Source organism: Dromiciops gliroides, chromosome 6 (genome assembly GCF_019393635.1).
Source record: "Dromiciops gliroides isolate mDroGli1 chromosome 6, mDroGli1.pri, whole genome shotgun sequence".
In the NCBI taxonomy this organism is placed as follows: domain Eukaryota; kingdom Metazoa; phylum Chordata; class Mammalia; order Microbiotheria; family Microbiotheriidae; genus Dromiciops; species Dromiciops gliroides.
This window is the reverse complement of record NC_057866.1, coordinates 95406901-95432076: the sequence shown is the minus strand read 5'-3', so window position 1 is coordinate 95432076 and position 25176 is coordinate 95406901. Positions and strand designations below refer to the sequence as shown.

General features: G+C 43.7%; 1 protein-coding gene across 1 annotated transcript in view; it reads left to right on the top strand.

Moving 5' to 3' along the window:
- CFAP99 (cilia and flagella associated protein 99) overlaps positions 1 to 25176 on the top strand; it is a 195651-nt gene that overhangs the window by 89682 nt on the left and 80793 nt on the right. Inside the window, exons 6-7 of the mRNA XM_043971559.1 lie at positions 11892 to 12069; positions 13085 to 13165. Coding sequence (XP_043827494.1) covers positions 11892 to 12069; positions 13085 to 13165 — 259 coding nt within the window. The remainder of the gene's footprint in view (positions 1 to 11891; positions 12070 to 13084; positions 13166 to 25176) is intronic.

Below are 25176 nucleotides of genomic sequence, written 5' to 3'. Positions count from 1 at the left end.
ATGATACACTCCCAAGACCTTCCATGCCTAATAGCACAGTAGGAGTTCAGACATTTACCCAGCCTATTTATGGAATTCAGCACCCAAGCTGGTCTACATCTGACTGTGCAGTTCATCCCTTGGCTCTGTCACTGTGAAGTGCAGATATGATACAGCCATTGTCTTACAAGGAAGACTGGCCAGCTTCTCATTTGATGCCTGGGCCCTGGAATAAATAATTCATAATCCAATAGGGACGGGGGAAAAAGAAGGAAACAATTGTTAGTAAGCACCTACTCTGCACCAGGCACCCTATTAGCTCTTTTTTTGTTTGTTTTTGTTTTTAATGGGGCAATGGGGGTTAAGTGACTTGCCCAGGGTCACACAGCTAGTAAGAGTCAAATGTCTGAGGTCAAATTTGACCTCAGGTCCTCCTGAATTCAGGGCCAGTGCTTTATCCACTGCGCCACCTAGCTGCCCCCACCCTGTTAGCTCTTTACAAATATCGTCTCATTGGATGCTCACAACAACTCTGAGAAGTAGAGGTTATTATTAACCCAATTTTACCATTGAGAAAACTAAGGCAGACAAAGTTAACGTGATCTGCCCAGGGTCACACAGCATTTTACACAGGAGGAAACTTGGGCCACAGGAAGGGAACTAGTTACCCTGGTGTCACAAAGCCAGTCCCCAAATAGCAGAGATGGGATTAGAACCCGAGACCTTCTGATTTCTAGTCCAATATTCTTCCCACTACACACTGCCCAGGGTGGGCCCAGTCCTTTTGCTTCATGGTGAGGGAGCTAAAACCTGTGGTTTCATCTGAAATGATCCAACTGAGAAATGGCTCCTGCCTTTAACCAGCTCACAGGCTAGTTATAGAGAAAATGCCCATTAAGCAATTACAGAAGGAGACAGTATATTACAAGGCACAAAGTACCTAATTAGGAAAAGTACATTAGGAATTGAGAAATGTGAGCTGTGCTTGTGGTCTGAGCTGGTCAGGAAATGCTAAACCAAGGAAGTCGAACTAAGCCTTGATAAATGGGTCTGTTAGAGTGACTGCAGATCCATCCCATAAATGTATATTTTCAAGGTGCGCAGCCAACACACAAGAATGAGTCTGGACAAATTAGTGTTCTCTTTCAGAGTGGTCCCGATAGAAGGCTATACATATTACAGCGACTTTGCCACTGTTCACGTTCACTTACAAACTACAAACTCTGGGAATTAACTTCAGAATCAATTAGAAGGAACACAAGGAAATAGGTCCCATTTCTCAGTATCTCCAATTCATTTATTGTCTTCAGTGCTCATGCCATTATCTGGCAGGTGTGGGGACCAATTTTTAATTGGGGAGTGCTAGCTAAGCAGCTCGCCGCAATATTGGGGCAAGGAAGGAAACCGGCAGCCTCCCTCTTGTTTTAACAAGAACAAACTTAAAAAAAAAAAACACAAACAGGATCAGTAGGATCAAGGGAAAGGAAATAAAATGGGGAAAGGGAAATTATAATACTTGAAAAATACCACCGCCCAGGAATCAGCTGAAAATACACAGCAGAACGCCTGTGGCTTTCCAGCTTCCACCTAGAATGCCCAATTCTCCTCCCCCAAACCTAGAAACACCCCACACAGTCCCAGCCAATGGATGGCCGCTCTGACAGTCACATGACTGCCCTCACTAGCTTCCAATCATTATCATTTTGCCAGGCCCATGTAGGCATCGGCGAGTGGTGATGACCTGAAGTGCCAGAGCCCTGGCAACGGCTACAAACCAGTGGGTGGAGCACCGTGTGGTTTGTGGAGCCCCAGGCCAGTGCTCGCAGAGGCATAAAAACCTCAAATAACAATTAATCTTTACGCAGGTTAATCACCACTCTCTTCACAGGACTTGACTCTGAGTAACTTTTGACTGTGCTAAAATCAGAGCCTGCCTTACAGGATGAAGATTTGACACCATAAAGGGTATTCAAAAAGGATATGCCCAAGGCCCATTAAATATCAAAGCCTCAGGGGCAGCTAGGTGGCGCAGTGGATAAAGCACCAGCCTTGGATTCAGGAGGACCTGAGTTCAAATCCAGCCTCAGACACTTGACACTTAAGTAGCTGTGTGACCCCAGGCAAGTCACTTAACCCCAATTGCCCTGCAAAAAACAAAACAAAAACAAACAAACAAAAAATATCAGGGCCTCTGAAGTGAATGTGCTCTTAGGGGAAGTCAAATGGTCTTGGTGGGAAGCTTGGATAAGAAGTTAATAGCTGGGCCTACAGGCATTCATCCCACCATCGGCCCTTCTCCTTTTGGTATCTGCTTTGCCCAGATCTCCACACTACTCTACTCTGTGGCTCCAGATAGACAAGACATGTCCAGAGAACCATCATTGGGTATCTTCCAACCCAACCCAACAGGCTTTCATTAAAGACCTTCTATATGCAAGGCACTGGAGATACAAAGACCAAACCAAAAAAAACCAAAACAAAACCAGTCTCTGCCCTCAATGAGGTTACATTCTACTGGGAGGAGGCAACACGAAAACAGATAAGTATACATACAGTGATTTAATGAGGAGAAGAAAACAGCTTCGGAATGCAGGAAGTGGAGTATGGGGAGCCTCAAATGAAGCTTTAGGTAGAGAGGAGCAGGGAGTACACTCCAGAAGAGACACATACAATCCTTGAGGCACAGAGAACTGACAGAGAAGGGGAAGAGCCCAGGACACCCAGTCAGCTATGGTCGCCAGAAGTACACTTGCTGCATGGTGGTCTGTACCCACTTTGTCTTTTTCTCTTAGGTCCAGTGTCCCTGCAGGAGCCGAATAATAGTTGCTAGTTTAGATGACACCAGCAGTTTTATCCAAGCTTCAGGCCACCTAAAGAGGCTAGCTAATTCGCCAAAGCAGGGCCCTCCATTTCAGGTGATTCAGACTTCCTCTTGGGTGCTGCTGCTACCACTGAAGGCAATTGCCTGGCGAAGCAGCACCATCACTGGTGGCAGTGTTGAAAAGGACATACTTGGGGGGCAGCTAGGTGGTGCAATGGATAGAGCACTGGCCCTGGATTCAGGAGGACCTGAGTTCAAATCCGGCCTCAGCACTTAATACTTACTAGCTGTGTGACCCCTGGGCAAGTCACTTAAACCCCAATTGCTTCACCAAAAAAAAAAAAAAAAAAAGGACATACTTTTTGAGAAGCAGTCTCATTCTTATGCATGCATACTTCACTGTGTTTCTTCACATATCAACTGAACATATTTCTATATCGATTGTGTAGAGAGCACTGTGCTAGGTGCTAGGGGAGCCACCAACTTTACAAGGTTTAGAGAAGACAGAATCCCTGCCTTTGTGGACCTCATCGTCTTAGGAAAAGGGTGTGACATACATGAAATCAACTGTAACTGTGTCTATGGGTGTCTTGTAGAAGAAGGAGAGCCTTTTAAATTGTTGTTTCTGGAGCCTAAGGAAGGGCAGTGGTGGTTGATGAGTGGACATGTAGAAAGGGATTCTGAAGCTTAAGACATCAAACTGGGTACTCTGTCCCCCCAAGAATTAGCAGCAGTGCCTACCCCCTCTTATTCCCTACTTCGTACTCACAGCAATACCCCTGAAGCAAAGCAAGGATCAGGGCAAAGTCCAGCGTACTACAGGCATAAAACAATGCCCTCTCGAGTGGAGAAGCTGTATGAGACAAATGGGGATCTTGCAGGCCTACCTTCTGTTCTACTTCGTAGTGTGCTAGGCTGTTCCAAAATCCTTTCTCCATCTCCTGCCCAGCCTTCAGGTTTGGTCACCCCTTGAAGCTCAACTTGACTATGCACAAAATTTGTGCTGTTTGCTCTGTTGGATCCCTCATTGGAGCATGACCTCTTTCCCCAGTGATGTTCTTTTCTTCAAGGCCTGGTAAAAAATGGCACCTGATCTCTGGCCCCACCAAGCCCTCCCCTGTTGCTGGAAGAATCAACTCTGATTGAGTTAGGCTAATCCATTGCCTACTCCAGGCAGGATTCTCCTGAAGGGAGATGGATTGATACAATCTGGAATCAATACAAGGTCTGGCCAAATACACTGGAGATGAATAATGTGTATTCTTCAACCTCTACTCCATAGCACATTTACTTTATGTCACACTGATATATGATTTAGCTCTTTATGTGATTTACAATCCTCTTGGATACTATTCGGCTTTGGATCTTTAAGGATCCACGACTTCATTCGAGTTGCTGTTCCCTCCATCAATGTAGATCTCAGCCCTTCCACCTTAATAGACAATTTTCACGAGTTTCTTATGATGAGTCCTTCCATGCTTAACTAGGCTGGTCTGTGTCCACACCCCAAACCCCTCCAGTTTGTCAGGCACAGGGACAGCCTTTGAGAATCCCAAACCATCTCCAAGCCATGCATGATGAGGCATCGAAAGAGGATACTTTGGGAGAAGATGCTGTTGTATTTGAGAGTATTACAAAGCTTGTTAATGGCACACATCATAAAACTATCTACCTCAATTAGGTTCACCACTAAGTCTGTGTGCCTGGGTGAGACAGAAACATAGCTTAAGATCCCCAACCTAGGGGGCATCTAGGTGGCACAGTGGATAAAACACCAGTCCTGGATTCAGGAGGACCTGAGTTCAAATCTGGCCTCAGACACTTGACACTTACTAGCAAGTCGCTTAACCCTCATTGCCCTGCAAAAAATAAAAAAAAAGACCGCCAGTCAAGGTCATCCTTGTACCCCAAAGTCCTCTGGGGACACGCGGTGAGAGATCATGCTGCATTGGAAAGTAGTATTAGAGCTAGATGCAGGACTGAGGACTCTGGGGAGCAGCTCGTGACATCAGAACAGAAAGTTACAGCTACCTCAGCAAAGGTTACCTTTACACGTAGGGGTTTATTGTGGTACATACATCAGAAAGATGAACATTGCCATCAGATCTGTGAACTCAGCAATCTGAGGGTTTATAGGAACAACAAATTCTCTTGGCACATTAATTCTGAGACAATTACTTTTTTACCATCCTGTTTACTAAAAGTAAATCTCTCCCAATTTTAGGGTTTTGGTTCAGTCCAACAAAAATTTATTAAGCTCCTACTAGGTGCAAAAATTCAGCTAAGCCAATGTTCATAGTTTTATTGTCATTTCTAGCCCCCTGCCCACTGGGACTGGTCACTCCTCAAATCTCTTAATGGCACTTTGCCTGAACTTTTCCTTTGGACTTCCTTTCTGAGTATAAAATTATCAATAATAATAATAATAATAATAATAATAACTCAGTATAGTGCTTTATGTGGCAGCTAAGTGGTGAACTGGATAGAGTACCAGGCCTGAAGTCAGGAAGACCTGAGTTCAAATGTGGCCTCAGACATTTACTAGCTGTGTGACCCCTAGGCAAGTCACTTAACCCCTATTTATCTCAGGTCCTCATCTGTAAAATGGGGACACACTGGAGAAGGAAATGGCAAACCACTACAGTATCTTTGCCAAAAAAAACCCATGGGGGCAGCTAGGTGGCACAGTGGATAGAGCACCAGCCCTGGAATCAGGAGTACTTGAGTTCAAATCCGGCCTCAGACACTTAACACTTACTAGCTGTGTGACCCTGGGCAAGTCACTTAGCCCCAATTGCCTCACTAAAAATAAATAAATAAATAAAAAATAATGGGGCAGCTAGGTGGTGCAGTGGATTAAACACTGGCCCTGGATTCAGGAGTACCTGAGTTCAAATCCGGCCTCAGACACTTACTAGCTGTGTTACCCTGGGCAAGTCACTTAACCCCCCCCATAGCCCAGCAAAAAACCAAAAATACAAAAACAAAACAAACAAAAAAACTATGGATAAGTCCATGGGGTTCACAAAGAGTCAAACACAACTGAACAACTAAACAAAGAAGACTTTACAGTTTACAAAACACTTCATAAAAATAATCACACTGGACTTTCAGTCTAGCACTATGAGGAAAGCAGAGTGGGTACCACTCCTCCCATTTACACAGGAGGAAACTGAAAACCAGATTAAGACATTTGCTCGATGCCACACAGCTAATAAGTGGCAGCACCAGGACTGAACCAAGGCCTTCTAACTCCCAATCCAACACTGATTTGTGTACAAGTTTCATCTCCCCAAGGACTATATTTTATTCATCTTTATGTCCCCTACAGCCTGGCACAGGGCTTGGCACATCATAACACCAATGCAGCTTGATGCAATGACACGCCTTCTGCATAGAGCAATCTGTTGTATTAAGCAACTCTTCTGTGCCAGGCACCATGCTAGACACTGGAGTAGGGCTTGGTCTGAAAACTTGTCTTTCAAATATTTTGATAACTGTGTTTCAGCCTAATTGGTTTCCTTAATAATCCTATGGACTTTATTTCATGCCTTTAAAAACATTATTCTGGGAAGGGATCCATAGGCCTCATTAGATTGCCAAAGGGCTTCACAACAGAAAAAATGGTGAAGAACCCCTGCTCAGGGGGGAAGGAAGAAGGCAAACCCATAGATAGAGAGAACCAGCTGAAATGACTGAGTCTATTAAGTGCAGCCTTCTGAAAGGGGACCCCAGTGTTCCCCTACAGCTGGCCCCTCACCACTGGCATAGTCCAAGGTACTTGGGCTCTGCGGGGCCTGGGCTGGTGCAGCTGCAAAAGTTCCCTTTATCCAGCTGAGTATAAAAGCACCCATATTCAGGCTGAGCCCCTTGGGCTACTCAGGCCAGGACAAGGTCAGTCTCTTGGGCTTGTCATATGGGCTGTTTTATTTATATTTACATATATATATACACATACATATACACACATATACATATATGTGTGTATGTATGTATATATATGTATATATGTAAATATCTCTTTACCCTCATGTGTTTATCATAGCCATGGTTGGTATATACCATTCCTAAGCCCCCTATCTATATGAACTGAGTAGAAGGGCTGTCTCTGTTCCTTGAAATCCTAGATTAGGCTTGTAGAAATGACTCATACCCTCAAGTCATCATAAGTTTTACAAAGCACTTTCCTCACAAGAAACCTGTGAGCTAGATAATACAAATATCATTATGCCCATTTTATAGATGAGGAAACTGAAACTCAGAGGAACAATAACTAGCCAAGGTCACATAACTGGTAAATGTTAAGAGCCTCTCAACTCTGAATTTCTGCATGTTCCCTGGCACACAGATGGGTGGCAACATTTAAAGGCAGGATCAGCTGACATTTTATTTTTATGATGTCCTTATCAGTAGGTGCTACTGGCTTCTAGCCCTTCGAATGTGTCTCTTTGGGCCAGTTTCCAAGTTTATCTCTCTTCCTGTCCTGAAGAGATGAAACCTGACTGCAGTGGAGTCTTACTGTAAGGCTGTGTCAGAGCTCTCATTTTAAATTTTCAGAAGAAAACTATCCTGTCATGTGTGGGGGCACAAACTGATCTCTTGCTGGACCTCTCTGATCTGGGAGCTTAAATGGCTTTTTAGTCCTTTTGGGAACCTGAAACTATTCTAAGGCTTACTGAAAACCCTCCACCAAGGATCAGACAGAGAACTCATTCCCCAAGTACTGGGGATCCGAGGGCTTTGCCTCAATCATCCCTCAAGATCTCTCTGCAAAAATACTTTTATTCAAAAAAAAAAAAGGAAAAAAAAAGACCTCTCTGCAGCCTTTGACCCCGCTGGTGACGACCTCCTCCAGGTTACTTACTCTCTTGTCTAGGTTTTCATCCCATTGTTCTCTCTTTCTTGGTTCTCCCCTCTCCCAACAGTGCCTTCTCAGTCTTTTGCTATACCTTCATCTAGGCCATGCCAACTGTCCGCAGGCATCTTCCAAAATTCTGGCCCTCTTCTTCCTCTATACTGTCTCACTTGGCGATCTCACCATCTCCCATTGGTTCTTTGATCATGTCCAGCCCAAATCTCTCTCCTGTGTGCCAGTCCTGCATACTCAACTGGCTTTTGGATATCTCAAACTGGATATGCGGTGGGCACCCCTCCCCTCTTCCAAATGTCCCTGTTACTGTCAAGGATGCCGCCATCTTCCTAGTCACCCATGCTTGTCACCTTGACTCCACCTTCACAATATCTCTAATATACATTGCCTTCTCTCTACTCATGCAATCACCACCCTGGAGTGGCCTTTATCCCCTCTCACTTGGACCCTAGTCATAGCCTTCTGGTGGGTCTCCCTTCTCAAGTCTCTCCTCATTCCAATCCATCCTCCACTCAGTCACCAAAGTGATTTTCCTAAAGCACAGCTCCTTGAGGACAGGCGTTGTCTTTTGCCCCTTTTTATTTCCCTATCACTTAGCACAGTGCCTGGTACGTTGTAGGCACTTAATAAATGCTGATCAAATGAATGAACAAATGATTGTCATCCCCATCTCTTTAAATTCCAGTGGCTCCCTATTACCTCCAGGATCAAATATAAAACCCTCTGTCTGGCATTTAAATCCTGACACCACCTGCCCCCCTCCTACTTTTTCAAGTCTCCATGTACTCAACAATCTAGCTACACCATCCTACCTGCTACCACTCACACATGGCATTCTGTCTCTGAGCTCTGGGCCTTTGCATTGCCTGTGCTCCATGCCTGGTATGCCCCCTCCTTGCTTCTCTGCCTTCCTTTACCATTCAGTTCAAATTCCCCCTTCTATAGGGAAATTTTTTTGTTGTCCTCCCCCTACCCTAATGTTTCCCCTCTAATATTAGTTTTCCATTTATTCTGTATATATCTTGTATGTGCATGTAATTATTTACATTGTCTCTCCTATTACATCTCCAGGTAAGTTCCAGAGGAAGGCTTTGGGGGAGGGGGCTTTCTTAGCATCCCCAGAATTTAGCACAATTGTTGGCACTTAGAAAATGTTTAATAAATGCCTATGGCCTGCCTGCATGACTATAAAAGCAGAGCTCGCATTAGGGATAGGCCAAGGAAGCATCCTAGGGTGTGCTGCATTGGGAGTGAGTAAGGAATGCACCGAGGAACCCTTTTCGATAGAACTTCTTACAAAATACATATTTAGCATACCAGAAAACCCTCCCCCACAGCAACCAGAAATTTATTTTGTGCTGAGAATTAAATAAATAAATAAATAAATAAATAAATAAAATAAATAGTCAGAACTGGATTCCAATACTAGATGTGCATTTGCTACCCAAGTGACCTCAGATGAGTCATTTAACCTCATTGGTCCTGAGTTTTCTCTCTGGTAAAATGTGGGAGTTAGATGTAGTGGGCTCCAAGACCCCTCCTTGCTTTCAGCCTATGATCTTGTCCCTGTCAGCACAAAAGCCTGGGATTATAAAATCAAGTTGCACCTGTCATAGAAAAGGCTCAAAACCTCTGGGGAGACAGCAATACTCTGCCTTGTCCCCAAAGTCTTCCAAACTCATCCAGACCACACACATCCCAAGGCATGTTACAAGTAACAAGAGCTGACAAGAAAGCACAGATGAAGGCAAAATTCCTCCCTGGTCTCCCAACAAAGAATGCTTATTCTCAGCTCTCCTCCACCCCACACATGCAGATGCCTACTGACATCACTGAGAGAATTTTGCCCTAAATTTAGAGACTTTTCTCATTTCTCTGCATTGCAGCCTTGGTCTCAGGGCCAGAGCAATGACTGGAATAGCTGAGTCCCTGAATATTTCCGCGTGGTTCACGCAAATTACCTCCAAGGTGTGGGGAGAGAAAGAGAAATGAGGATCTGTCATCCAGGGCGGTTTTAATTTAAATAGTAAGCATTAAAATGAAAGTCAACAGAAAAACAGGACCAGGAGAGGGAAGAGTTGGCTATTCCATCAGCACCACCTTCTGTTTCCCAATTTCTATTCTTTCATCCCAGTCTCACCTCATCTTCAGTGTCTTAAGTTCAATAAAATTATGCCCTGGAAGAATCCATCCACTGCCTCCTTTTGGAGCCCTGTGAGGACAAGGGAAAGCCATGTGATTCAGTGAATTGACATCATTTCAGACGGCAGTTGCCAGTTCTTTTTATTGGGTTAATAACCCCCTCTGTTTACTGTCAATTAGATGGGCACACAGTGAATTCAGATAATCTCTTAATCAACATAATTAAGATACTGTTGCTCTCACTCACACACTTCAGCTTGGCTAATAACGGACCCCCTTGCTTCAAAGCACAGATGGAAGGTTTTTTGGTAAATAAGTAGAATTTATTGTGAGCAGCAGCATGGAGTAGTGGAGTAGAGAGTAAGCCTTAGAACCAGAAGGAGCTGAGTTCAAGTCCTGACAGTTTACCAGTGTTGTAATCCTGGGCAAACCACTATGTGTGTCCTCTAGCTGAGTAGAAAATGTAAATACATTTGTGGGGGTTCATGGTCTATCTTTTGAGTGGATACAGACTTAGAGAGTAGTTTAAACTTGGGGTAGCCTTGGCTAGGAGACCTAAGTGTGATTTGTTGTTGTTCAGTAGTTTCAGTCGTTTCAGTCATGTCCCACTCTTCGTTACCCCATTGAGGGCTTTCTTGGCAAAGAGATACTAGAGTGGTTTGCCATTTCCTTCTCCAGCTCCTTTTATAGATGAGGAAATTAAGGCAAACAGGGTGGAGTGACTTGTGCAGGGGCACACAGCTAGTAAGTATCAGAGGCCAGATTTGAACGCAGGAAGGTGAGTCTTCCTAGTAAGAGCTAATGCACATTTGTTGTAATGCTTTAGTTATAAGGTCCTGGGGGCCAATAATATCTTTTGTCTGCTCTTCACAATATGCAGTGTATCTGGGTATTGGAGAACTGCCCACAAATTGCTTTTCATGCAGCTTGTTCTCAAGACCCCTCCATATTCTCTATGCTCTTGCAGCATATCCAGCCTCCTATTCTTCTTCCCCCATGTCTTCCCACACGTGTAGGAGCTAACTTATGCTAGTCCCTGAGCCCAGAATGCTCTTCTAACCATATGACATCCCCTTCCCTCTCTTACCTATTTGCTGTTATAGCTTTGGTTTGGGGGTGTGGGATGGAAGTTGGTCATCCAATACTTATTGGAATATTTCAATATTATCTATTATTAATAAATAGTCATAATAAAACCCAAATCAAATGTCACCTCCATGAGGCCTTTCATAAGCTCAACTTTCTTCCCTCACACAGTACCATATATGTCCTTCTCTAGTACACTTGTCATGTAGTATGTATCATCATTATCTGTGCATGTTTTATCCCCCTACTAGACTATAAGCTCCATGAAGCCAGGGACTGTATTTGGTCCGACCCCCCCCACACACACACACATATACATACACACACACACACACACACACACACACACACACACACACACACACACACACACACTTTCAATAACCTCCCAAGATCAAATACGAAGTGCTGTGGGGCGCTCAAAGCCCTTCATAACCTATCCTCCTCCTCCCTTTCTGGTCTTCTCCCACGTCACTCCCTGCCATGTTGTCTTCAATCCAGTGACACTGGACTCCTGGCCATTCCATGAACAAGACACTCCCATCTTTTGGTGAGGGCATTTTCTCTGCCCATGCCTCATTCCTGGAATGCTCTTCCTATTCCACTTTACCTACTGACCTCCCTGCTTTCCTTTAGGTCCCAGCTAAACTCCCTTCTTTTACTGGAAGCCTTCCTGAACCTCTTAATCCTAGTGTCTCCCCATTTGTTAATTGCTCCCTATTTATCCTACATACAGCTTGATTTGCATATAGGTTTTCATGTCCTCTCCCCCATTAGATTGTCAGCTCCTTGAGGGCAGGGACTGTCTTTTGCCTCTTTTTGTATCCCCAGAACTTAGCACTGTGTCTGGCACATAGTAGGTGCTTACCACATTAATGTTTATTGATTGATGTAACTTTGTCTCTAGTAGAATGCTCTGCACACGTCAGTCACTTGATAAATGTTTGTTGACCAACTGAGTTGACTCTTCTCTCTTTCTGCTCTTGTTTTAAGATGGGAACCAGAAATACAAATACTGATCAAATACCTGAACAATGTAATAGAGAACAGGTCAGTCCTGCACTTGGATTACCCAAAGTTAACCAGGCCGAAGGAGTTTAATTTGACCGTCCCAAAGCCCCGAGGCATTCTAGTTCCTGATATACTTCCTGGTATGAAGAAGCCAGAACCGGTGAGTATCTGCTCCTTTAACACAAAAACCACAAATGGTCAAATCCCTACCTCCCAGGAAGAGGCCGGGACCTGATGTGCCCTAGGGATTAGGAAATGGTGGAAGTGATGACACCAGGGGAAAAGGCTAGGTCGATGCTGTGACCCTAGAGAATCAGCAGGATATGACATTCTGGGTTTATAGGGTTAGTACTGGAAGGGACAGTAGAACTCATCTCATCTAACTTTCTCATTTTAGATATGATTAAACTAAGGCCCTGGGGCAGCTAGGTGGCCCCATAGTGCAGAGAGCACCAGGCAGAGTCAGGCAGGCTCCTTTCCTGAGTTCAAATCTGGCCTCACTAGCTGTGTGACCCTGGGCAAGTCACTTCACCCTGTTTGCCTCAGTTTCCTCATCTGTAAAAGGAGCTGGAGAAGGAAATGGCAAACCACCCCAAATGGAATCACAAAGAGTCAGACAGGACTGAAAACCACTGAACAACACTACTGCTGATACCATAGTCTGGCCGTGGAGTTGGGACTCGAAGTCACTTGGCAACAATTTTGTCAACGTACTGTTACAAGGACCACACAAGTCTCGGGGCAGCTAGGTGGCTCAGTGGATAGAGCACCAGCCCTGGATTCAGGAGGATCTGAGTTCAAATCCGGCCTCAGACACTTAACACTTACTAGCTGTGTGACCCTGGGCAAGTCACTTAACCCCAATTGCCTCACTAAAAATAAATAAATGAATGAATAAACGAACGAATGAACTCAGGTACTCCTGACTCCAGGGCCAGTGCCCTATCCACTGTACCACCTAGTGCCTGCTTTTTAAATGAATGGGCCACACAGCACAGGATTTTGACAGACAGTTGTCAGCTGAGCCTATTTCACTATAGCTGGTGAGGACTGCATAAGATGAAAATGAGGGTGGTTGGTATTACTCATGTTATTGACAGATGTGTTTCTTTTAAGATATTTTGTGTTTTCATACTGGTGTGCTTAATGATCTAAGTACATACCATCCTGGACAGGTACCTCGGAGCACATATAACCGTCCAAGGATACCGAAAGAACTTGGTGTAATCAAGCAGAAGAATCGCCAGAAGGCAGAGGTAAGATATATTCTCTTTATTCCCCGCCCCCAACAGCCCCTAAGGAAAATCTACGAGGGATCAAGTCAACAAATAAAATGGCACTGCTATTAAAGAGCTGACCAAGTGCTTTTGCCCACCAGTCAAAGGACCTCTTGGATTGGGAGCTGAAAGGAATTTTAGAGATCACTGAGTCCCCTCATTTTACAGATGAGTAAAAAACCAAGATCTATAAATGTTAAGTGGCTTCAGCCGCTCATAACAGAGTTTAGATTTGAACCCAGGTCTCCTCGCTGAAAATTTATTTCTCTTTCTACACAACCCGTTGTTCCTTGAGGAAGTGTGTGTTATCTGGTGGTCCCATTTTGCAGATAAGGAAAGTGAGGTTCAGAGATTTAAAGGGATTTGCCATGAGTATGTTTCATGTCTATAATCAAAACCTAGGATTTCTGTATTTACATCCGGTGTCCTTTCTACAAAACCACACTGTCTCTGATATGATCTCCCGTGCTGGTGCAGTCACCAAGCCTGTTGACCACCAAAGCTGTCATTTTTTAAAAAAATGCCTTGCAGTAGTAGCCCAAATATGATTCTGTGTTTACTGTCTACACCTTGAGCTTCGTAGAAGTCCCCCCAAAAGCAGGATCTCTATCTGACACGCCCACTAAGGTTTCTTTCTAAATTAAGACCCTACAGGTAATCATGCCACACGAGCCTCAGACAAGGAAGGCTGTCTGCTATTCTAATCATTGGAAGCTTGCAACACAGTTGATCTCACCCATATTTAATTAAGGCCCCCGCTTAATCATTATTGAACTGTGTGCTAGGGATAAGTGGGAAGGAGGTCATATAAATAAATGACTGCGATTGTTTACACCATCAGCCAAAGGAGGCGTTGGATCTGTGGGAGAAGAGAGGCAGAAAATTTTGCAGGCAGCTCCACGGTGGATAGCGACCTCTCCCCCACTCTGAGGCTGCCTGATGGCAGCTTTTTATAAACGCGGGGAGAGCCCGGCCTCTCAGCTTCTATTCCAGGTTCACCCACACTATACCACCATTGCAAAATCCTTTTGGAAAACAGGAGGAGGGTAACTAGGATGATCGGGGCACTCGTGGGCATGTTTTGTGAGGAGCTGGTAAACGAACAGAGAATGTTTAGCCTGGAAAAGAGAAGACCCGGTGGGACCTGTTGTTGTTGCTTGGTTGTTTTTAGACAGGTCTGACCCTCCGTGACCCCATTTGGGGTTTTCTTTCTTTCTCTCTTTCTTTCTCTCTTTCTTTCTTTCTTTCTTTCTTTCTTTCTTTCTTTCGGTGGGGAGATTGGGGTTAAGGGACTTGCCCAGGGTCACACAGCTAGTAAGTGTCAAATGTCTGAGGTCGGATTTGAACTCAGGTACTCCTGAATCCAGGGCCGGTGCTCTATCCACTGCAACCACCTAGCCGCCCCCTTGGGGTTTTCTTGACAAAGACCCTGGAGTGGTTTGCTATTTCCTTCTCCAGCTCATTTTACAGATGAGGAAAGTGAGGCTAACAGGGTTAAGTGACTTGCCCAGGATCACACAGCTAGTAAGGTTCTAAGGCTAGATTTGAACTTACAAAGATGAGTCTTCCCAACTCCAGACCCTGAACTCTATTCACTGCACCACCTAGATGACCTACCTGATAGATATCTTCAAATATTTATCCAGAGTTGCCAAAGGGGATAAAGGAATAAACTTGATATGTTTGGCCCCAAAAGGAGGAACTAGCAGTTACAGGTGGAATTGCAAAGTTAGTGCTTTATTCACATCAGAAGAAAACAAACAACACCCCCACACACACACTTCTTGACAGATCAAGCTGTTCAAAAGTGGTATAGACTGCCTTGGGAGGTGTTGGGCTTCCTCTCCCTTCCCCCACCCCTGCTTTTTCTTTTCTGGGCCTCAAGCTAGGGCAACTAGGTGGTACAGTGGATAGAGCACCTGGCCTGGAGTCAGAAGGACCTGAGTTCAAATCTGGCTTCAGATACTCACTAACTGGGTGACCCTGGGCAAGTCATTTAACTCTGCCTCAGTTTCCTCATCTGTAAAATGAGCTGGAGATGAAAATAGCAAACTATTCCATTATCTTTGCCAGGAAAACCCCAAATGAGGTCATGAAGAGTCAGACACAACTAAAACAACTCAACAACACAGCAAACTAAAACTAGATAACAATGTGTCGAGGATTCATTTCGAGTATAAGTTGGGTTAGGTGGCTACAGAGGTCCTTTCCAACTTTCAAATTCTGTGAGTCAAGAAAAAAAATTCTCTGAGTCTTTGATTATCTGATCCTATGGCAAGAACTGGGTGAGACTTTTTTCATGGCTGAGCAATGTGACTCTGGATGTATTGTGTTCCTGGATTCCCTTGTGCCATGTGTATCCCTAGAGAAGACTTTCGTGCTAGCCTGTGCTGTGAGTTGCCTGAGGCCTTGGGCACAGAGAACACTTAAAGGTTTAGCAGCGATGATGTTGTCACGAGGTCGATGACAACTAGATTGTTGACAATACATCCCTATTCTCTTAGGCATGCCCATGTCATAGGTAATTGGACCCTGGTAGCAATTCACATGACACTTACATAGCAACATCTTATGTTTAATTTGGGGGGGGGAGGCAGGGCAATGAGGGTTAAGTGAGTTGCCCAGGGTCACACAGCTAGTAAGTGTCAAGTGTCTGGGGCCGAATTTGAACTCAAGTCCTCCTGAATCCAGGGCCGGTGCTTTATCCACTGCACCACCTAGCTGTCCCCTTATGTTTAATTTTTAGTCTTAGATTTACAGTATCTATATTCAATAGCAGTCACCATCATAAAGACAAAAGTTCAGTACCTTACTCAAGTAGCTGTTCCTTTGCCCCTAAATACCACCTCAGTACCCCAATACAGAAGTGTCCAAATGCATCCCCATTCAACCAGCCCTCTCATATCATTGCTCCCAGTTGTCCTTGACCTGCTGACTACAACTCCATGTTCCCCATTGCTCTATATAACTATCCTAGGGGATAGGGAGCTGAAATTTGGGGTCATGAAGCTCCACAGCTTTATGCTTACAATGATATAATGATCAGTATGCAGAAAGCTGTGTAGGAGAAGGAAAGAGGTCAGGCCTAACAGCTCAGAGGTGGGTGGAGGGACCCAGTAAGGACAGGGTATGTGTCCCTGGTATTTGGGAGTCTTAGGGGACATGGATCAGATTTAAGAGCTGGGTGGTGTTGGGACTATAGGAGGCTGGCCCAGGCACACTGATATCTATTTTGTGCTTCTATAATCAGGGAGACAAGAAAGCAGCAGCCACTGCCAAAGGTTTGACCAAGGGCACCAGACTTCTTCCCATTCTTAGGCTTTCTGGCATCAGAACCAAAGATATTCCCATTCCATGACAGTCAGCTGACTGAGGTATTCCAGGGATCCTTCATTGGTCACATCTGTTCCAGCATAGTCATTAGTATGAACTCTTGCCCTTCCATTTATGATGAGACTCTTCCTAGGACCAAATCTTTAGTCATTACCAGCTCACTTGTTCTTAACCACCTTTGGAGCTAGGTCTCCCACACCCTTTCTGCATTCATCAGGAAGCAGACCACAATGTCTCTCCCCAGATAGGGATAAAGGATGAGTACAATAGTAATTAAGCTGATCTCTCCATGGCCCAAGACCCCCTCTCGATTCTGGATTCACACAGACTGGATCTAATCCTGACAACCAAAAGAGGTCATTTTCTCTCATTGGCTCATTGCTTCCACCCAGAGTTTACTCCAGGAAAATCTCCAAATATAACCTGCCTTTTGCCCATATTTCCACAGATGCAGGTAAGAAGGGTTCACAGCTATCCTACAAGCACTTGAGATAGAAAGAGCAAATCTCATAAAGGACATCATTTATCTCACCCCATAGCAAATGTAAAAGACAAAAGGGATTCACAGAAGTCTATAAACAGATACAGAAAACACATAAAGTCCTCACAAGTTCGCCTCAGAAGGATCTTTAACTTGGAGTTGCCCACCCCCCACCTCCCTTTTATATTTCAGTGAAATATCTCCCTCCCACAGAATCCTACATAGTTACTCCCAGATTCATAATACCACTCGGTAAAGACGTAGACAATTACCATAGAGAACTACACTTTAGAGCCGCTGAATAAACAACAGCCTTCTCATAGAACCCTCACTGTTTGAAAAAATCCTTGTAGTAATGGGAGGCGACAACATCTCAATCTCTTGCCTCCCCATGATGTGGCCTTAGCCCTAAAAATTCCTCTGATTGTAGCACTTAAGTGTTAAGAAACACACTTGGAGTATTTTAGGAAATTCCCTTCTCCATAGGGGTTAGCCTTGGGTCTGTTAAAAAAAAAAATTGATAACTTTTTCTAATATAACTGGTCTCCTTTGTAATACTATGTATTTTATTCATTTAAAAGCATGATTCTGAAAAGGAGCCTCTATTATCCACCAGACAGCCAGTGTTATCCATGACCAAAAAGATTAAAAAGCTCAGCTTTAGAAAAGAGCCTCTCTGGGGCAGCTAGGTGGCACAGTGGATAGAGCACTGACCCTGGATTCAGGAGGACCCGAGTTCAAATCTGGCCTCAGACACTTGATGCTTACTAGCTGTGTGACCCTGGGCAAGTCACTTAATCCTCATTGTCCCACCAAAAAAAAAAAAAAAAGGACTCTTGAAGAATGTCCAAACTTTTGACTTTGGACTAGCCATAAGAAAATCCTCCAGGTTGATGTTTCCCAAGACATCTCCCTTCTCTGGTAAAGAGGCTAGATTATTATGTCATGCTGCCTAGAAATTAAAAATTCTTTCTCTTCTGTCAAGGAAATTGAGGTTCAAGAGCATTGTCCAAGAACCCTCCTCTCAGGCTGAATGAACATGCACATAGCAACCAGCATGGCCATTTTTGTAGCCAAAAATAGAATGGCTGTTTCTGACTGTTCAGGGATCATAAATCATTATACCAAAATGGGAAAAAAAAAACAACCCAAAGAACTGGTCTCGATATCTGAGTCACTGTACTCTGCTTCAGGCTGATGACTGTGTCTCCGTGGCCTTAGCAAACAGTCCTGGAGATTTAAGACTTTGTTTTCCTGAAGAAATATGTCTGACTCTTTCACATGGGGAATGTGAAAGGATATTACTCTTTATTTATTTATAGCCTTTTTTTTACATGTTCCCCATGTTGTGTGCAGAGAGCTGTGGTAGGGGATGCATAGAATTTTCGAGCTAGACGTTATCTTAGAAGCCGTCTAAGAAGTCCAACCTCCTCCTAATAAGTAATGACAGAGTAAAAGAGAAGATGTGATTCAGTTTTTTAAAAAAGGAACTGAATTCCAGGTCAGAAGACCTGGGTTCAAATCCCAGCCCTGCTACTCGTCTGACTTTAAAGTCTCTGGGCCTCAGTTTCCTCCTCCGTAAAAGGGAGAGAAGGAAGAGTTGACCTAGATGACGTCAGAGGCCCCTTCCAGCTGTATAGCTATGATTCTGCAAACACAACCCCAAGCCATCAGCTGAATTCCCCGAGACAGAGAAAGTAAGGCAGGCCAGATTTATGAAGGGGAAATTCAATAAGAAAGGTAGTTAGGCATGATAGTCAGGGAGACAGGTTCACTTGGAGCCCTGGAAGGAACTGGGTGCCCCAAGTCTGGTGGGGTTTGTGGGGTTCTTATCTGGGTCAAGCAGGAGCACATTTTAGGGGGGATGTGGAACAAGGAGGCTGGACCTGTTTTACCCATGAAGGTTGGGGAATGGTGTTAATTAAGGATTATAGCTCTACACTGCATCACCCCCATAATAGTAAGCATTGTTTATATAGCACTTGAAGGCTTTGCAAAGCATTTCACATGTGTCGTCTCTTTTGTTCCTCACGACAACCCTGGGAAGTAGATTCTCTTATGATGACGATTCTATTATTATCCCCATTTTGCAGATGAGAAACCTGAGGCTGAGAGCTGTTAAGTGGCACACCCAGAATGACACAGCTAATACTAAATGTCTCAACACCATAAACCTCACAAAGGCTAGGCCAGTCTCAGAAATACATACTGACACCTAATGCAGCATGGAACCTATTGAGGAAGAGAGTGAAAACTCTAAAATCCCTCTGCTGTGCACCAGCCCCAGCTGGAAAAACACCGGGTCCTGTGTATTGCTCTGTGCCCTCCCTCCAACTGGTAAATCCTTAACAGTATGGGGGGGTGGGGGGGAATCAGTGATCAGAACCCAATGAAAAATGCCAGAGAGCCTTGACTTCAAATTGCTCCTCCCAGCTGGAGGCCTTCAGGTTTTCCTAGGTTCATCCCTCCCCAAGCCCCACCCCCAAATGCCCTGTTTTCATAATGTTCTTATGCTACGTGCAGAAACTGGCTGATTTTCTGCCAGTGAGGATCATAGAGGAGACAGAATGCATCACTTCAGATAGTCAATCTGAGCCTCCAAATGGTAAAACAGTTCTAGTTCAGTGCCAGGAAGATGTCATCCTGGACCCCCTTTCCCAGTCCCTCTCCCCAAATTATCCCACTTTAGTACAGTACGATTTCTTATCTTTGAAGGGGGAACAAGGCTTTTCAGACCAAGCCTCCCAAACCAGGAGAGCAGGGAGCCTACACATAGAATGCTCATACTAAAAAAGAAAAGAAAAGAAAAGAAAGGTCACCGTGTTCCTGGCAGCATGGCCTGCATCAGATGCGAGATCGAAAGTGATGACATTAATTCTGAATTTAAATTCCAAAGGCAGTTGACCATCTCCACAGAGCAGGCAAGTCAGGTGACCTGAAAACCACCCAGCATGCAGACTAGAATGGGCAGAGAGCTTAATGAAAAGGTATCTAGTAGGACCTGGGAGGCCACCCCTCCCCCCATTTATAGCATTAGTTTCCCAAGTGGACTGTTCTGGTAACAGATGCATTTTTTTCTAGTCCCACTATTTCATTTATGTAGGGAACTTTTTTAAAAAATTTTTTAAATTAATAAAGTATTTTATTTTTTTCTATTACATGTAAAGATAGTTCTCAACCTTTGTTTATACAAGCTTTACAATTTCAGATTTTTCTCCCTCCCTCCCCCCTCCCCTAGACAGCAGGTAATCTGATATAGGTTATATATATATATGTGTGTGTGTGTGTGTGTGTGTGTGTGTGTGTGTGTGTGTGTGTGTGTGTGTGTATGTGTGTGTGTGTATATATATATATGTATGTACATATATGTATATATATATATATACACACATAATAACATTAATCCTATTTCTGCATTAGTCATGTTATAAGAGAAAAAAAAAAATCAGAGCAATGATGGAAAACCTCAAAATAGAAAAAAAAAACAACAGCATCAAAAACAAAAGAAATAGTATGGTTCATTTAGCATCTATACTCCGCAGTTCTTTTTTTTTTTCCTGGATTTGGAGATCCTCTTCCATCACGAGTTCTGTAGGGAACTTTCTAATGAGGAAATTTCCTATTCTAAGCCAAAGCTTCCTAAACTGTGGGTTGTGACCCCATATGGAGTCATGTAACTGAATATGGGGGTTGGTAAAAAATTTGGCAACATCTATGCTTATTTTATATACCCATATACCCAGGGTTGTGTAAAAATTTCTCGGGCGAAAAGGGGTCACAAGTGTAAAAAGTTTAAGAAATTCTGTTCTAAAGCAAATCAGCAGCTATTCTACAGTTTGAGAGAGCTGTCTGGGACACCAAGAGATTTAGTGACTTACCCAGGGTCACACAGTATATGTGAGAAGCAGAAAAGGGTATTTTTTAAAAATTTGTTTTCACTTTTGGTTGCAAATTCTCTCCCTCCACTCATTCCCCACTCACTGAATAGGCAATTAATACAATGCCCATTACATATATGAAGTCATGCAAAACATATTTCTACATTACCCATCTTGCCTCCCCCCCCCCCAAAAAAAAAGGTAATGAAAACAAATAAAGAAAAAAAATACTCCAATCTTCACTTAGAGTTCATCAATTCTCTCTGTGGAGGTGGAAAGCATTTTTCATCATGAGTTCTTTGTAACTGTTGTGGATCATTGTACTGATCAGAGCAGCTAAGTCATTCACAGTTGATCATCATTTTACAATATTGCTGTTATTGTGTTCACTAATCTGGTTCTGCTCACTTCACTTTGCATCAGTTCATATAAGTTTTTCCAGGTTTTTCTGAAACCATCCCTTTCATTATTTCTTATGGCACAATGGTATTGAATCACAATCATATACCACAACTTGTACAGCCATTCCCCAACTGATGGGCATCCCCTCAGTTTCCAGTTCGTTGCCATCACAAAAAGAGCTGCTATAAATATTTTTGTCCATATGAGGCCTTTTCCTCTTGCGACCAAATAGATGTATGAAAATGTTTTGGTATATGATACCAAAGATCATGCCGCTTCAATGAAAATCATGGATAGAAACATCTTAATAAAAACCAGAAGATAAATTCTGTGCAACCACATTAAAACCATCATTAAAAAATAATGAAAAGGGGGCAGCTAGGTAGTGCAGTGGATAGAGCACTGGCCCTGGATTCAGGAGGACCTGAGTTCAAATCTGGCCTCAGACACTTGACACTTACTAGCTGTGTGACCCTAGGCAAGTCACTTAACCCCCATTGGCCCACAAAAAAAAAAAAAGAAAAGAAAGAAGGGCTGGCATGTGGAGAAGAGAAATTATAATTCTATCTGTTCTGCATCGTCCTAGAGGACAAACCTTAGGAAATGCAAGGAGGCAAATTTCAGCTCTAAAAAGGAGAAATGTTCTAATGATCAGAATCATCCAGACATGGAATAGGCTGCCTTGAGAGAGTAGTGAGTGGGATATGAAATGGAAACCACTCTGGATTTGGCAGAAGACCTGGGTTTGAATCCTGAATGTGCCACTTAGTCTTAGTAAGACCTTAGGAAAATTCACCTCCTGAGGCCTCCATTTCCTCAACTGTAAAATGAGGGAGTTGGACTAGGTGGCTTCTAAGGTCTTCCTAAGATTACCTAATGTCTGCTTTGCATGGATCCTCTGTGTGTACACATATGTATACATACATATATGTCAATATATACATACATGTATGTTATTTTCATCATTAGACTATAAGCTTTCTGAGGTTAGGTGCTATCCAGCATTTGTCTTTGTATGCCCAGCACTTAGTATAGCACCTGACACAAAGTAAGCACTTAATAAATGGTTCAGTGGGGTCTTTTCTTTATTGATTTGGTTGATTGAGGTAACTATATACAGATGCCTTAATAGATGATAAATTCTTCCTTCTTTTCCATCCTCTGACTCAGGAGCCTGGATTTTAAATCAAAGAACCTGGTTTCTGAGTCCCACATTTTCTAGATACTCCGCAAACTTGGGTGGGTTGCTTCCCTTTTCTGACTTTGACCCTCAGTTTTCTCATCTGTAAAACAAAGGAACTGGATTGGGTGATTGATTCAAAGGTCTCTTTTTGCTCTAAGTCTGTTATCCACATTTCTTGGATCATCTATGCCCAGTAAATCCTAATGCTTTGGCATTAACCGGATGGAGCAGCATTCATCATTAGATCTGGCCTGCCTCTCTTGTCCTTGAGGGTGTTCTACTTGGGTTAGTTCCCAAATTGTATTTTTCGAATTGTCTGCACAGCATTTTGTAGCAAACTATTAACTCTCTCCTTGTTTAAGGTTTCCTTTCCATATCACTATTGTTTCAACCACTAGCATTCTTTAAAAAAAAAAAAAAAAGATTCACCGTTTGTACATTTGATAAGGGGCTTGTCTCCACTGCTCTTGGTTTGCAACAGTCAGGTCTCCATAAGCCTTCTTTACCCCAAGTGGTGGGGTCCCACAATTACTGTCTGCAAAGGTACTGTGACTTCTAACCAAACCCCCTGAGGAAACAGACAAGGGTTTAGGAGGAACCATCAAAGATGCAGTTGTCACTGTCGTTATCAACCAGTATTTTGCGCCTAAGACCTGCAGTACCTTACAGGACAATGCAATGTGTAAGACTCCCTTCCCTGGGGTCCTCGCCACCTTCCCTCTCCACAGAAACACACAAGAAATAGCTGTACAGAGAAGCTGTGTCTAGAAGTGTACTGCTATGGCACAAAGAGATCTAACTTTTTCTTTCCCTTATTAAAAAATTTATAGCTCTAACTATAGTGTAATGGGATAACATAAAACCATCTCGGAAACCCATGTATTGCCTGGGCCTGGAGTCAGATATACTTGAATTCAAATCCAGTCTCAGGTACTTGTTAGCTTAATGATCCTGGGCAAGTCCCCAGGTAACCTTGTTACCTCAGTTTCCTCACCTGTAAAATGGGGATATTCAATAAGCATTTCTTAAGACCCTACTATGGGCCAGGCACTGTGCTGAGCACTGGTAATACAAACAAGAAAGAAATGGTTCCAACTCTCAAGGAGCTTACAATTTAATTGTAACAACACTTACCCGGCCCCCAGCTGTTGAGGGGATCAAATGAGATAATATTTTCCAAGTGTTTTGTAAACCTTAAAGTAGTGCTTAAATGGTAGCTATTCTTTCCTTTTTTAAAACTTTTTTTGGGGGAGCAAGACAATGAGGGTTAAGTGACTTGCCTAAGGTCACACAGCTAGTAAGTGGCAAGTGTCTGAGGCCGGATTTGAACTCAGGTCCTCCTGAATCCAGGGCCAGTGCTTTATCCACTGCGCCACCTAGCTGCCCCCAAATGGTAGCTATTCTTATTTATATGCTGCTTTCAGGGAGCCTTAAATGAGAAAAGAGGCTGGTACTCCTTAGTTCTTGGCAGCCAGCACTGCCTTGTTGCCCTGGAAGATCAGTTTCCCGGCCTCCCTGCCTCCCTGATTATGGTAACAGATAATGCTTCATGAATACATTTCTGCCAGTGTGTGTGACCTTGGGGCCGATCTCATCTTAGACCAAGTATGCTGTCAATTTGGGGAGGAGGCCTCCAAAGAAAAAGAAACAGGATATGAGGCAGAATCCATGCCAGTATGAATGAGAGGCCAGGCCTGGGCCGGGTCCCAGGGTTGATTTCTTGAGATGGGCCAAGATTCAATGGATTGATGAGAAGATGGAAAACTGATGGTCAAGAGTAGATATTCAAGCTAACACGTAAAAAAGTATTAGAGAAATCCAGGAAGCAAGATACAAGAAAAAGGAGTACCTGTCTATCTGACTAAAGCTATCTTCCCAAGGTTTCACTTTATTGTAGCTACTCACATTCCCCCACCCACCCAGCCACCCTGTAGTGATGATGTGCCCATAACAATACCCACGCCATCTCAGGTTGGCCCTGCTGTGTCCCCTCCAGGCTCAGTCAGGCTAAGCAAGTTTATCCTGGGGGGAAGCAACAGCGTGTATGAGATCTGTGAACTAGCAGAGACATTAAATCAGAGCTCATCTAATGGCAAAACTCTGTCACCTGGCACTCAAATCTGAAGTGGACCAGAGCCCAATCTGTGAACAACACTGAGCCACAATGGAGAGAGAAGATGGTACAGCAGACATCTCAGGGGTTTGTGGGGTGGTGAGAAAGGCATCAGCAATCAGCATGTCCAAGGCAGCCCAAAGAGCCCCAAAGGCTGGCTCCTAGGAAGCAAGAATCATGCAGCAAGAGAATTAATTCCCTAGGACTATTGCAAAGACTGTATTATTCATCATAATAGCAACAACAACAACAATAATAACAGGAGGGGCTTCAGCCCCCCCCTTCATAACAATAACAACCACCATTTCTATGGCACTTTATGGTTTACAAAACACTTTAACCATGGTACCTCATTGTAAACCCAAGAATCTGTGAAGAAACCCAGGCAAGAATTAATATCCCTGTCTTACAGTTGGATAAGCTGAGACCCAGAAAGATTAGGTGATTTACCTGCAGCCACACAGGCTGGAATGGCAGCTCTGGGGAGATGTCAAATCAGCCCGGAAAGCACAAAGGCCCCAGAGAGATTTTCTTCCAGGATCTTGTGGCAGTTGTGAGGTGCCCTGGCTTTTTTCTGCTTTCCGTTTTCATAGGGAGAGT